Source organism: Salvelinus sp. IW2-2015, linkage group LG7 (assembly GCF_002910315.2).
Source record: "Salvelinus sp. IW2-2015 linkage group LG7, ASM291031v2, whole genome shotgun sequence".
Taxonomy (NCBI): Eukaryota; Metazoa; Chordata; class Actinopteri; order Salmoniformes; family Salmonidae; genus Salvelinus; species Salvelinus sp. IW2-2015.
In genome coordinates, this window is record NC_036847.1 from 10573510 (window position 1) to 10587112 (window position 13603).

A 13603-nucleotide genomic window follows, 5' to 3' on the forward strand; every position below is an offset into this window, starting at 1 on the left:
AGGCACTTCAATCTTTTGTCTTGCCCATTCACCCTCTGAATGGCACACATACACCATCCATGTCTCAATTGTCTAAAGGCTTAAAAATCCTTATTTAACCTGTCTCCTCCCCTTCATCTACACTGTGTTAACAAGTGACATCAATAAGGGACCATAGCTTTCACCTGGTCAGTCTACATCATAGAAAGAGTTCCTAATGTTTTGCACACTCAGTGTAGTGCACTTATTTTGGCCAGAACCCATGAGGGTCTGGCCAAAAGTAGTGGACTGTATAGGGAATAGGGTGCCAACCTCGTCCCCAGGCTATCGCACAGAAGAGGCTGGGATCAAGATTTGCATTTAGCTTGTTAGTAGAAATATATGGAGAGGGTGCTATAGGTTTGATACTGGATGGGATGAGTTGTCCGGCCGTCCAATGTGCTCTAGGACTGTGCGAGAAGCACTTTATAAATGCATGACGTTCATGATGATTGGCGAGAAAGACACAACGATAGGTGGGGAGAGATGAAGAGAGGCAGACAAACACAAAGAAGGAAGCATAGGGTAAGGCGAAGGTCAACAGAAAAAGACTTGGGGAGAGTCTTGGAGAGGAAAATAGAGGGAGAGGACACCACAGTGAAAGACGGTGAGTGAAAGGAGGAGGAGAGGAATGAGCAGATGGATGGGTGGACGCAGACAGAGAAAGAGGTAATTGTACACCCACCACCAGTCTGGTTTGTTTGTCTCTTAGACAGTCAGTCTCGTCACATCTGGTGAGGGTGGGCCGCTCCAAACCTGCCACGAGATGCAACTAAATTTAGAACCCTCTCCCAGGAGAACTTGTGTGACCGTGTGCGTGGAGGAGAGAATCAAAGCCAAAGCCCTGGGTGTATTACGTAAAGGTTGGCACTTCAGTCCCAGTTTGTCGGGAATGATCCTGCATCCCATTTAGAGACACAATAAGACGCAAACAATGTCAGAGACAAGACTCTGACTCACTAAGAACTCCCTAAGCCAGGGATGGGCAACTGATGGGGGTGGGAGCCCAAAATGCTGAACTCATCATGAGGGGCCGCAGTTGCCAGCGGGTCTGCGTACCCACATGTGCGTACCGGAGAGCAAACGTTGCAGTTTTAATGCAAGTCTTCTGCAATTCTACACATTTTACCAAGGGGCAAAGAGAAGATTTAGCAATTTTATAACACATTTCATGCAATTATACTAATTTTGCCATGGGGCGGAGAAGAAAATGTTCTGTTTTAAAGCTAATTTCATGCAATTCAACAAATGTTTCCATTAGTTGGAGATAAATATCTGCAAGTTTTAATGAGACACAGCATGGCTGTGGACACCTGCTTGTAAAGTATGTGGATACCTGCTTGTCAAAGATCTCATTCCAAAATCATGGGCAATAATATGGAGTTGGTCGCCCCCCTTTGCTGCTATAGCCTCCTCTTCCGGGAAGGCTTTCCACCAAATGTTGGAACATTTCTGGGGGGGGCGACGGGTGTTAGTGAGATCGGGCACTAACGCACACAAAGGTGTGCGATGTGGTTGGTGCAGGCCAGTCAAGTTCCCGAGTTGCGCAGTGGTCTAAGACACTGCATCTCAGGGCAAGAGGCGTCACTGCAGTACCCGGTTCGAATCCAGGCTGCATCACATCCGGACGTGATTGGGAGTCCCATAGGGCGGCACACAATTGGCCCAGCATCATCCGGGTTTGGCCCGGGTAGGCCGTCATTTTAAATAAGAATTTATTCTTAACTGACTTGCCTAATTAAATAAAAATAAATGAAATAAAAGGTTCTTCCACACCGGTCTCGACAAACCTTTTTTGTATGGATCTCATGCTGAAACAGGAAGGGCCTTCCCCAAACTGTTACCACTAAGTTGGAAGCACAGAATCGTCTAAAATGTAATTGTATGCTGTAGCGTTAAGATTTCCCTTCATTGGAACTAAGGGGCCTAGCCAGAACCATGAGCCAGCCCCAGACCATTATTTACTCCTCCACCAAACTTTACAGTTGGTACTATGCATTTGGGCAGGTAACGTTCTCAAGGCATCTACCAAACCCAGATTCGGTCTTCCCATTGCTCCAGAGTCCAATGGCCGAGAGCTTTACACCACTCCAGCCGACATTTGGCATTGCGCATGGTGATCTTAGGCTTGTGTTCGGCTGCTTGGCCATGGAAACCCATTTCATGAAGCTCCCGATGAACAGTTCTTGTGCTGACGTTGCTTCCAGAGTTAGTTTGGACCCGAGGACACGATTTTTACAAGGCAGTCCCATTCTGTGAGCTTGTGTAGCTTACTACTTTGTGGCTGAGCTGTTGTTGCTTCTAGACATTTCAACTTCACAATAACAGCACTTACAGTTGACCCGGGCATAGCAGGGCAGAAATTTGACGGACTGACTTGATGGAAAGGTGGCGTCCTATGACGGTGCCACGTTGAAAGTCACTGAGCTCGTCAGTAAGGCCATTCTACTGCCAATGTTTGTCTATGGAGATTGCATGGCTGTGTGCTCAATTTTATACACCTGTCAGTATCAGGTGTGGCTGAAATAGCCAAATCTACTAATTTGAAGGGGTTTCTACATACATTGTTTTAAGAATGGATGCCACTGTGCCACATTTTGTTACATTACAGCCTTATTCTAAAATTAAGTATTATTTTTTCATCAATCTACACACAATACCCCATAATGACGAAGCGAAAACAGGTTTTTAGATTTTTTAGCAAATTTATAAAAACTAAAAAACAAAAATACTTTATTTACATAATTATTCAGACCCTTTGCTATGAGACTTGAAATTGAGCTCAGGTGCATCCCGTTTCCATTGATCATCCTTGATGTTTCTACAACTTGATTGGAGTACACCTGTGGGTAAATTCAATTTATTGGACATGATTTGGAAAGGCATCCACCTCCTGTGGAGATAAGGTCCCGCAGTTGACAGTGCATGTCAGAGCAAAAACCAAGCCATTGGGGTCGAAGGAATTCTCCATAGAGCTCCGAGACAGGATTGCGTCGAGGCACAGATCTGCGGAAGGGAACCAAAAAACTTATGCAGCATTGAAGGTCCCCAAGAACACAGTGGCATCCATTCTTAAATGGAAAAAGTTTGGCGAAGAAGTTCTGATGGTCACTGACAGAGCTCTGGAGTTCCTCTGTGGAGATGGGAGAACCTTCCAGAAGGACAACTATCTCTGCAACACTCCACCAATCAGGCCTTTATGGTAGAGTGGTCAGACGGAAGCCACTCCTCAGTAAAAGGCCCGTTTGGAGATGGCCAAAAGGCACCTAAAGGACTCTCAGACGATGAGAAACAAGATTCTCTGGTCTGATGAAACCAAGATTGAACCTTTTGGCCTGAATGTTAAGCGTCATGTCTGGAGGAAACATGGCACTGCTCATCCCTACGGTGAAGCATGGTGGTGGTAACATCATGCTGTGGGGATTTCTTTCAGCTGCAGAGACTGGAAATCTAGTCAGGATCGAGGGAAAGATGAACGGAGCAACGTACAGAGCGATCCTTGATGATAACCTGCTCCAGAGCACTTAGGACCTCAGACTGGGGCGAAGGTTCACCTTCCAACAGGACAAGCACACAGCCAAGACAACACAGTGTGTTCGGGACAAGTCTCTGAATGTCCATGAGTGGCCCAGCCAGAGCCCGGACTTGAACCCTATTGAACATCTCTGGACACACCTGAAAAAAGCTGTGCAGCGATGCTCCACATCCAACCTGACAGCGCTTGAGAGGATCTGCATAGAAAAATGGGAGAAACTCCCCAAATACAGGTGTGCCAAGCTTGTAGCGTCATACCCAATAAGACTCGAGGCTGTAATCGCTGTCCAAGGTGCTTCAACAAAGTACTGCGTAAAGGGTCTGAATACTTATGTAAATGTGATATTCCAGTGAATGTATTTCTTTTTGCAATGATTTTGAAAAACATGTTTTTGCTTTGTCATTATGGGGTATTGTGTATAGATTGAAAAAATAACATTCATCCATTTTAGAATAAGGCTGTAACGTAACAAAATGTGGAAAAAGTCAGGGGGTCTGAATATTTTCCCAATGCACTGTACTTTTGTATATATAGTGTATCTTAGTGAGACTAACAATCAATGGGAGCCCCCCGGACGGTAATTCAACCATGATTACCATTTTTTGTTAACTGTCCACCAATCCCAAAAGATTATTAGCAGACAGGAAAATATTAGTATTTATTATTTTTTGTTTGTTTGTGGAAATTGATCCGAGGGCCTTCAAAAGGGGGGTGGCCCGCGGGTTGCCCCTCCCTGCATTATGCTGGAGTTGCATCCAGTTCACATTGTGGGCCTGTTTGTTGCCGAGCTGGATGATTTTTGAAACGCAAAACAAAGCGATTATTTTAACGGGAAGCACGATGACAATGCTACCTCTGTCTCCTTAAATTCGTATGATTCAGCATTGACATCATACTGCCAAGACGTACACAGAAAACATTCACAAGAGTAGCTGTGTAATCTGCAATTTGCACACAGTAAATCTGCTCTGCGCTCACACTGATCATCTTTTTAAGACCTTCCGTTGAAAATATCCAGCAAAGCCATAAAAAGCCATCCAAAGGCATTTTAGGCAAGATGAGACACGTATCTAGCTATTAAAATGCATGGAAAATGTAGGGGTAATAGGAAGCAAATAAATCTTCAGCATTAAAGGCGTAGTTCAGTGAATGTACATATGTTTTTCCTTATCATAAGGACAAGGAGTGACAGCAATCCACTCTTTGGTTTTGTTAAACGAGCCACTGACAACAAATGGAAACAAATTTCTAAATGTGTAGTTTTTTTCGAACTAACCCTTTAAGGCAAAACTATATGTCAAATGTTTTGGGATGGTGGAGGCATCTCCTTTAATGTTTAACTATCATTTGACTTCAACTTACCTGGTGTTTTATTAATCAAATTCTTGTTTGGCATATTGGTGTAGCCACACGTTACAACAGTTCGGTGGAATGCATTTTAGTCACGCCAATGAAGTAAGTTGATGTTGTTTGTGAGAAGCATTTGATTACTGCTCTCTCTGACTATATATTTCATACAGTCAGTCGGATTATTTGACTGGATAATTACAAGACAGACTCCACATTTGACTTGGTGTTTTTTCAGTAGGGAATGAACTCTGGTTTGTTATTCAACTGTTTCTCTCTCTGTCTCTCTCTCTCTGTGTGTGTATGAACTCCTGTCTGTGTGTGTTGCAGTGAATGTAACAGTAACAGGGATTCCGTTCTGTCATACACAAGTGTGCGTAGCAACAGCTCTTACCTGGGGAGTGACGAGATGGGTTCAGGTAAGAAACAGTTCATGAAGACGAGACTAAGATGTTCATACCCCTCTTGCATTAAAGATGCCACTGGTTTGCCTTATGTGGGAAAATGTTCAGAATCTCCTTGTAAATGGTGTCCAGTTTATTCTTTATTTATTTTAATTTTTTCATTCTTTCTTTCTTTCGGTCTTTTTCTTTCCTTCTTTCTTTCTTAATTTCTTTCTTTCTCAGGTGACGAGCTGCCCTGTGACATGAGGATTCCCTCAGACAAGCAGGATAAGCTGCATGGCTGTCTGGAGCACCTTTTCAACCAGGTGCACCATCTTTACCACTATCCTCTGTGCAATCAGCTTCAATGGCTTTGCCAACCCACATCTCACTCTGTTTTTGTATGGCATGCTTTTAATGGTTAACACGGTGTTGTGTGTAATGTAAACACTGCTTGGCACTAATATCATACCCTTACATGCGCACACACACTTACACGGACGTTCTCTCTCTCTCTGTCTCTCTCTCACACACGTACTCGCTCTCGCTTTCTCTCTCTCTCACATACACACACAGCTTTTCCATTAGCCCTCAGAAACATTTGGCACAGATCATGTTTATCGTAATCAGTAGTAGTAATAATCTACAGTACTTTGTTTTGCAATCTCTCTCCTCTCTTTGTCATCTTCCTCGCATCTCCTCTTACACATCTCATGCCCTTTGACCTCTCCCATACTCCCTGAGGGACACAAGCATTTTGGCTACCGTTAATTACCTGCGGCCCCAGTTTCCTGTTGTTGCTGTTGTTGAGGGACTGAGGCCAGCCTCTGTCTGACTGGTTGTGACTGTCATCTGCAGGTGGACTCCATCAATAGCCTGCTCAAAGGGCCCGTCATGACCAAGGCCTGCGAGGAAACCAAGCACTTTCACCCCGACCACACTCAGCCAGGTACCCGCTACATTTAGTGTGTGTGAGTGTGTAAGGTATGCCTGAGTGCATGTTTGTTTAGAGAGAGAGAGAGACTTGTCTGGGTATCACTGAGAAATGAGTGTGTGTGAACAGATGTGTGTGTGTGTGTGTGTGTGTATAGATATGAAATGGTGTTAACCTGAAGAATTGTCCTAGAATTTTATATTGCTAATTAATTGACACGTCATGTTTTCTGAACAGAGTTCCGTCACACTGAGGACTGGACGGTACGCTGTCGCTACATCATCCACAAAAACATCCAGGAGGACCCTTGGAACCTGCCCAGCTCCATCAAGACACTGGTGGAGAGCCTACAGAGATTTGTGGATGGTCAGTAGAAAACGCACACGCACCATAAGCACACATGTAACACATGCATCACACACACAAACACATAGCTTCAGTAGAAACACATGCGAATCACTAAGGTAATAAAATCCTAATTTTTCTGTAGATGGGAAGAACCAGCTGCTTCTGGCCCTGCTCAAATGTACAGGTAAGCCTTATGTTAGTCGTGTGTGTGTGTTCCCTTTGAAGTGTGCTGTGCCATATGGCAGTTGTTAATGGTCCTGTCCTCATGAATGAGTCAGTGTGATAGAGCAGATTGTAAACCCCCCTGGCTATGTTTGATTTGAGTTTACACACCACTCTGAGGTCAGTCCGGTTGATGGTAAGAACGGTTGTCAAAAGCCTGTCCCATCTCGTGCTCTCTCTTTCCCCTCTTTCTTTTACCCTTCTAGAGTGAGAGGTTCTCTCACTCTAGAATTTTCTTTTTCAATTACTCCCTTCCTCTTACCTCTCTTCCACCGACCTATCTCTCACCTCTTTCCACTATTCTCCTCTGTGCTCCTCCCTCTAGTCACTTGGAAAATTCCCTGTATAGTGTATCCCCTGCCTTCCATATTGTTTGTACGTTGCTGATTTTGTAAATCTCCTGTAAGAAGTTAGTAAAGCAAGTTTCTCTAAAAATAAAATGCTTATCTTATTTTCCCCTTCCCCCGTGTGGCGCAGCGGTCTAAGGCACTGCATTTCAGTGCTAGAGGCGTCACTACAGAACCTGGTTCGATTTCAGGCTGTATCACAACCGGCCGTGATTGGGAATCCCATAGGGCGGCGCACAATTGGCCCAGCGTCGCCTGGGTTAGGGTTTGGCGGGGGTAGGCCGTCATTGTAAATAAGAATTTGTTCTTAAATGACTTGCCTAGTTAAGTAAAGTTTAAAAAAATGTTTTATCCTCCTCCCCACCTCAGACACGGCTCTGCAGCTGCGGCGGGACGTGATCTTCTGCCAGAGCGCGGCTGGTGCCGTGTGCACGTTGGCCGAGCAGCTCCTGGCGGCACTGCGTGCGCGCTTCAACAACGCCGGCGAGTACGAGGAGGACAGCAAAGAGACGAGCCGCAAGTGGCTGGAACAGGCGGCCGCCATTGGCGTGCTGCTCAACTTCCAGGCCTCACTGGCGCCCCACGTGGTAAGAGACAGCTACTGTAAAGCAGGGCTCCTCAACCCTGTTCCTGGAGAGCTACCGTCTTGTAGGTTTTCGCTTCTACCCTGATCTAGCACACCTGGTTCTAATGGCTAGCTGGTTGATAAGCTGGAACTGGGGTTGGAGTGATGACCTACAGGAGGGTAGCACTACAGGAACAGGGCTGTAAAGCCCGGCTTCTTAAACAAACACTTTAAACTTTTACTGATGTCATTTATTTGCCTTTGGACAATCGGCAGACTTGGGTCACAATAGTTGAGTTGTGCTTGATTAAGTTTAACCAATAATATGAAACCATTTCATTTCTATTTGAACTTTTTGTCTTACTCCATTGAGGTCAAAATACCAATTTTTCATAGATGTTTTATCTCCAGTAAAAACATTTAAAAAAGACACATTTAAAAACACAATTCAAAGCCATCTAGGAATCACCAATAGAATAGTATAAGGGTGTAACTATAATGGCTCTGTACTGTGTTGATCCAGAAAGAAGGGTGCCATTGACTGTCTGAGTCCTCTTTCCACACTCCGCTGTCTCCATTGGCTGCTAAGCTGAAACAGTGAGCCCTGGGCTTATATTCACTAAGAGTCTCAGAGTGCTGATCTAGGATCAGGTCCCCACTGTCCATACAATCGTCTTTATTATGATCTAAAAGGAAAAACAGATTATATATCAGCACTCCTAATCTGAGACGCTTTGTGAATACGGCCCCTGGCCTGTTAGCTGAGCTTTTTGGTTTCTATCTACTGTGTAGAAGGAGGAGAGGACGATGCTGGAGGATACCCAGGCAGCCCTGTTGGACCTGGACAAAGTCACTGTGTTCTTCCGCCAGCTGGAGGATGAATGCCTGGTCGCAAGTAAGTAGACCCTTTCCCATAGCAACCACATATTTTCTTAGCAACGGTGGCCAGTCGACGGAGTTGTAAGTGGTGTTTACGTCTGGCGGTTGGACACACACACACACACACACACACACACACACACACACACACACACACCTTGGATGTCAACCACAACAAAGGGCTTTGTTACTGTAGACCCAGAGTTTTTCCCCGTCATACAATTGCAGCTTAATTTCAATGAAACACCTCGGTCAAACCCAGCTTCGCTGAAAGACTTGTACTTTCCAGTCTGTTCCTTTTCAAGAACCGCAATATGGTGAGACGAGATTGCTGCTTTAAGCAAGCACATCAGTTGCATTTCACATTTTGGGGGAGAAAGCCGCGGATGAAACAGGGATGTACTATTCTAGGTTACTGCTCGGCAGTAAGCATAACGGTATACACACACACACACACACACACACACACACCCCTTCCTCCCTCCTTTAAAAACCTTTTTACACTGAAATCGCTTTCTGGAAAACATGCCCACTTCAGCAGAATGGCGCGGCCTAGCTAACTACTGTAGCTCGGTGCGGCGGCCGTTGCTTAGGCAGTCAGTCTGTTTGTGGCTGCGAGCTCGTCTGACAGTATTGATTTGATTAAAGGCCGTTCAGAAAGCTCCCCCCCCACCCCCGTACTATAGGTTAATCAGAGCCACGTGTAAAGCATTACAGAGAGGAAGGGTTAGTCTAAACCATCACACTCAATCCAAAAGGATTATGGGTAGATGGTCTTCAGGAGGCGATGCGCTGACCTCACAGGGGGTTGTGTTGTTCTTAGGGTTTCCCCCATAGCTTTGGATGGTGTTGGTGGGCCACTGAAGCAAGAATCCATACCAATGATGCCTATGTCTGATTAACTACAAACCCATCAAATGAAATATGTAATGGATCGGTGGATGTTGCCGAGTATAGAACGCCGAGTACTAATGTTGTATTCGTGTAACAGGATTTAAATGCAACATTCTGATCGCTGTTATCTGTAAGTAAACCGTCGTGCTACGTCAGTCAGTGGTCCAGTGTGTACTAGTCACCTCATGCCTAAGTGACGGGAAAAGCAACCAGGGCCCGTATTTATCAAGCGTCTAAGAGTAGGTGTGCTGATCTAGGATCAGCTCCTCCCTGTCCATAATAATCTGTTTCTGTTATGATCTGAAGGGCCAAACTGATCAGCGCTCTGCCTTTTTAGACGGTTAATAAATACAGGCACAGAACTTTGTGAACTCATTTAACATGAAGCCAAACTAAGCTGTGTTGTGTTGTGTTCCCCAGACACGCCGGTGTGTTACCACGTGGAGGGCAGCCGGCAGGCCCTAAAGGTCACCCTGTATCTGGACAGCTGCCACTTCAGTGAGCTCCCCACGCGCTTGCAGAACGGGGGCAGCCTCAAACTGCACACCGTGCTCTTCACCAGGGGTGAGTAGGAAGAGAACAGCCCTCTAGTCTACCTCCACGCAAAGGTGGCTGAACTCAATTGAGTCGACTCGAGTCAAATCATCACCGAATCAAAGTTCGCTGAATTGAGTTGAGTCGAATCATCATTGACTCAAAGTTAGCTGAATTCATTTTGAGTCCAGTTGGATTGTCATCAAATCCTAATTGAATCACAGTTCGCTGAATTGAATTGAATTGAGTCGAGTCAAGTCAAATGGCATTGGATGGAATTTGATGAAATCCACTAAGCAAATGTTAAGGAAATATGTTGCAGGTTCACAAATACACAGATCTTCACAATGTAGATGCATTTACCCTATCAATTTGCTATCATCTTGACTATGCACACAGTGTTGCAGATACAGTAGAAATTAGATGTATAGAACAATTTCTTCATATATTCACCTGTATCGTTCCGGAGAAGTCCTGCCAACCTCTCGGTCTACACTATGATCATGTCTGCATCCCAAATGTGCACAAAAGTAATCTACCGTATAGGGAATAGGGGGCTGTTTGGGATTTAGCCCCATATATCTATAATAATTTACAGTACATTAACAGAGGGCATTGAATCAGTATCTCTTAATCCCTTTCTCCTAACTGATTAGGTGCTAAATGTTCTAGTGAAAATGCCAGCGTGGACGTGGCAATAGAGTTTCACAAACAAAGTACTAATTCTAGAGGATTTGCTATATATTTACCATTTACATTGTCGTAACTACCATTTGAATAACGGACTGTGTAAGTATAACCGGGAAATGTATTCTGTGCTTATCTAGCCACTCCCCCTCTATTCTTTCACTGCGACGCTCTTTCGACCTGCACCGGGTCAGTAGAAGTGGCTGGAATTATGCTTCATTTTCCATACACGTGCCAATTGGGACAATAACCCAGTAGGGAAGGCTCACGTTAAGTGGCTGCCTCAAAGAAGAAGCCTGTAATGAAATGTAATACTGTACTGCAGTCAGAGAACTAGGAATAAACGGGATGTTAGCGCCACCTACAGGCCGCTTCTATGGAATACAGTTGTTGAATTAAATACAGATTCACTTGTCAGAGACGGACTTTAGTAGAGCTGTCACTTTTAGATGTGAAGTATTATCAATGTGTAGGTCACAATGTGGTTACTTGTCCCACATACACGCAAACCTGCTGAGCGCAGGTCATAGAATGTGAGCGCAGCTCATAGAATGTGAGCGCAGGTCATAGAATGTATGTATATATGTGGGTGGGTGGGTGGGTGTACTGTGTTGTTAATGTGTTACCTCTGTCCCATGGTCAGCCCTGGAGAGGCCAGAGGGAGTGTCTGAGCAGGACTACGTGTCCGTAGAAGAGTTCCAGCAACGCACCAACGCCGTCGCACTGGAAAGGGTCAAAGCCTACTACCGAAAACTCAGGTAGAAATAGATACACTTTATATACAGTCATATTCATTGTACTACCCACTTACATAGTCAAACCCAGGTTGTTACCTACACACCTGACATATGGTGATATGTATTGTACTACCCACCACTGTATTGTACTACCCACCACTGTATTGTACTACCTACAAAGTTTATTCCTATGCTGATTATTTTGGCTACTTGTATTAGCTGTAGAAATTGACTTTTGCCTGAAGTTTTTACAGAGGAAATAGAATATCAACAGGTAAATTAATTGGTCAATAGCATTCATATTGAATGATAACTCATTGTGTTCTAACAGGGCTTTTTACCTGGAGAAGTCAAATCTACCCACTGACTCTAACACCACGGCTATGAAGATAGACCAGGTAAACAGAAATCAAAATGGCTCTCTGTTTACAAACAAGCTCAGGGGCAGTACTTAAAAATATATATATATATTTACCCCTTTTTCTCCCCAATTTCGGGGTATCCAATTGGTAGTCCCAGTTTTGTCTCATCGCTGCAACTCCCGCAAGGACTCGGGAGAGGCGTCCTCTGAAACACAACCCAACCAAGCCACACTGCTTCTTGACACAATGCCCACTTAACCCAGAAGCCAGCCACACCAATGTGTCGGAGGAAACACCTTACACCTGGCGACCGTGTCAGCGTGCACTGCGCCCGGCCCGCCACAGTTGTGGCGATGGGACAAGGACATCCCTGCCGGCCAAACCCTCTCCTAACCCGGACGAAGCTGGGCCAATTGTGCGCCGCCCCATGGGTCTCCCGGTCGTGGCTGGCTGCAAAAGAGCCTGGATTCGAACCCAGAATCTCTAGTGGCACAGCTAGCACTGCGATGCAGTGCCTTAGACCACTGCGCCACACGGAAGGCCCAGGGGCAGTACTTTTGAAAGGAAAGTTGGAGTACACCTTTAAGATTTTGACCCCTAAACCCCTGTCCCCCCCAGCTCCTACGACCCCTCAACACCCTGGACGACCTATGTCGCCTGATGCACTCGTACCTGAATGTGCGTCCCAACGCAGCGGGCCACCTGTCGGGCGTCAGCGTGCTGTGTGTGTCCTCGGAGCTGTGCAACCGCCTGGGCGCCTGCCACATCACCATGTGTGCCACCGGCATGCAAAGGTCAGTCGGTTGAACTTCAAAGGGATGCATAAGGGCTGACAGTTTACGTGTCAGCTTGAGCAAACACTCATGAATATCTATGCATTGCTGTGTCAGATGTATTGCTTAAACATGCATTATGCAACATATGCCTTACCCACTTCAAAACGGTGTATTTTCAACCCCTTCTCCTATTAGCTTCCACACAGCAGCCTTTACATAACACTGTACTCTCATGACACATAGTTAAAACACCGACCTCCTAACCTCTGACCTTTTGTGTTGAGTAGGTGCACCCTGAGCGTGACCCTGGAGCAGGCCATGATCCTGGCGCGGAACCACAGCCTCATGCCCCGCTGCATCATGCAGACCATGGACATCATGCGGAAACAGGTGCCCTAAACACACCCTTCAGCGCTTTACATCCTTAGCAACAGATCTCGGACCTGGGTCGTGTTCATTAGGGCACACCGTAAAACAAAACATTTTGCAATGGAAACCGAATGTTTCTTTATAGGACAAATTCAGGTAGTCCCTCCGTGTTTCAGTCCGTTTTCTTCCGTTTGGTGCATAATATTTACAACCCAGATCTCTCTCTATCCCCTTGCTAATCTTTAATGGAAACTGAACATGAAAGGAGGCAACTTCCACCTACTGTATACCATAGCCTTACCAAGCAGTACCGAAGTGGCAAACAAGACTTCACTTTTAACCTTGGTTCATTCTAAAACATTCACTACATACGATGCAGTGGAACAGGTACATTTAGTTTACACGTAGTCGTTTTTCACCAATAAGTGTGGGTCGCTCTTATCCTGAAGGCATTAAGTAGGAATACAACTTTAGGTACACTGTCTGAGCAGATAGATGATTTGGGTACAGTAGCTAGAACTACGTGGGCACTTGTCCTCAGTCTAAATATGTAAACATTGTCTTTCTCTCTTCTCTCTCTTCTCTGACAGGGCACCAGGGTAGAGATCTCGGCTAAAAACCTCAAAGTGATGGACCAGATGCCACCCGCAGCCCCAAGGTACAGAC

The 13603-nt window shown here is 45.3% G+C and overlaps 1 protein-coding gene across 1 annotated transcript in view; it reads left to right on the forward strand.

Annotated features, from left to right (window-relative positions):
- LOC111966365 (phosphatidylinositol 3,4,5-trisphosphate-dependent Rac exchanger 1 protein) overlaps positions 1 to 13603 on the forward strand; it is a 113960-nt gene that overhangs the window by 98109 nt on the left and 2248 nt on the right. Inside the window, exons 27-39 of the mRNA XM_070444624.1 lie at positions 5231 to 5319; positions 5527 to 5609; positions 6142 to 6232; positions 6455 to 6583; positions 6708 to 6749; positions 7504 to 7721; positions 8492 to 8594; positions 9893 to 10036; positions 11337 to 11451; positions 11762 to 11828; positions 12411 to 12586; positions 12856 to 12958; positions 13528 to 13595. Coding sequence (XP_070300725.1) covers positions 5231 to 5319; positions 5527 to 5609; positions 6142 to 6232; positions 6455 to 6583; positions 6708 to 6749; positions 7504 to 7721; positions 8492 to 8594; positions 9893 to 10036; positions 11337 to 11451; positions 11762 to 11828; positions 12411 to 12586; positions 12856 to 12958; positions 13528 to 13595 — 1428 coding nt within the window. The remainder of the gene's footprint in view (positions 1 to 5230; positions 5320 to 5526; positions 5610 to 6141; positions 6233 to 6454; positions 6584 to 6707; positions 6750 to 7503; positions 7722 to 8491; positions 8595 to 9892; positions 10037 to 11336; positions 11452 to 11761; positions 11829 to 12410; positions 12587 to 12855; positions 12959 to 13527; positions 13596 to 13603) is intronic.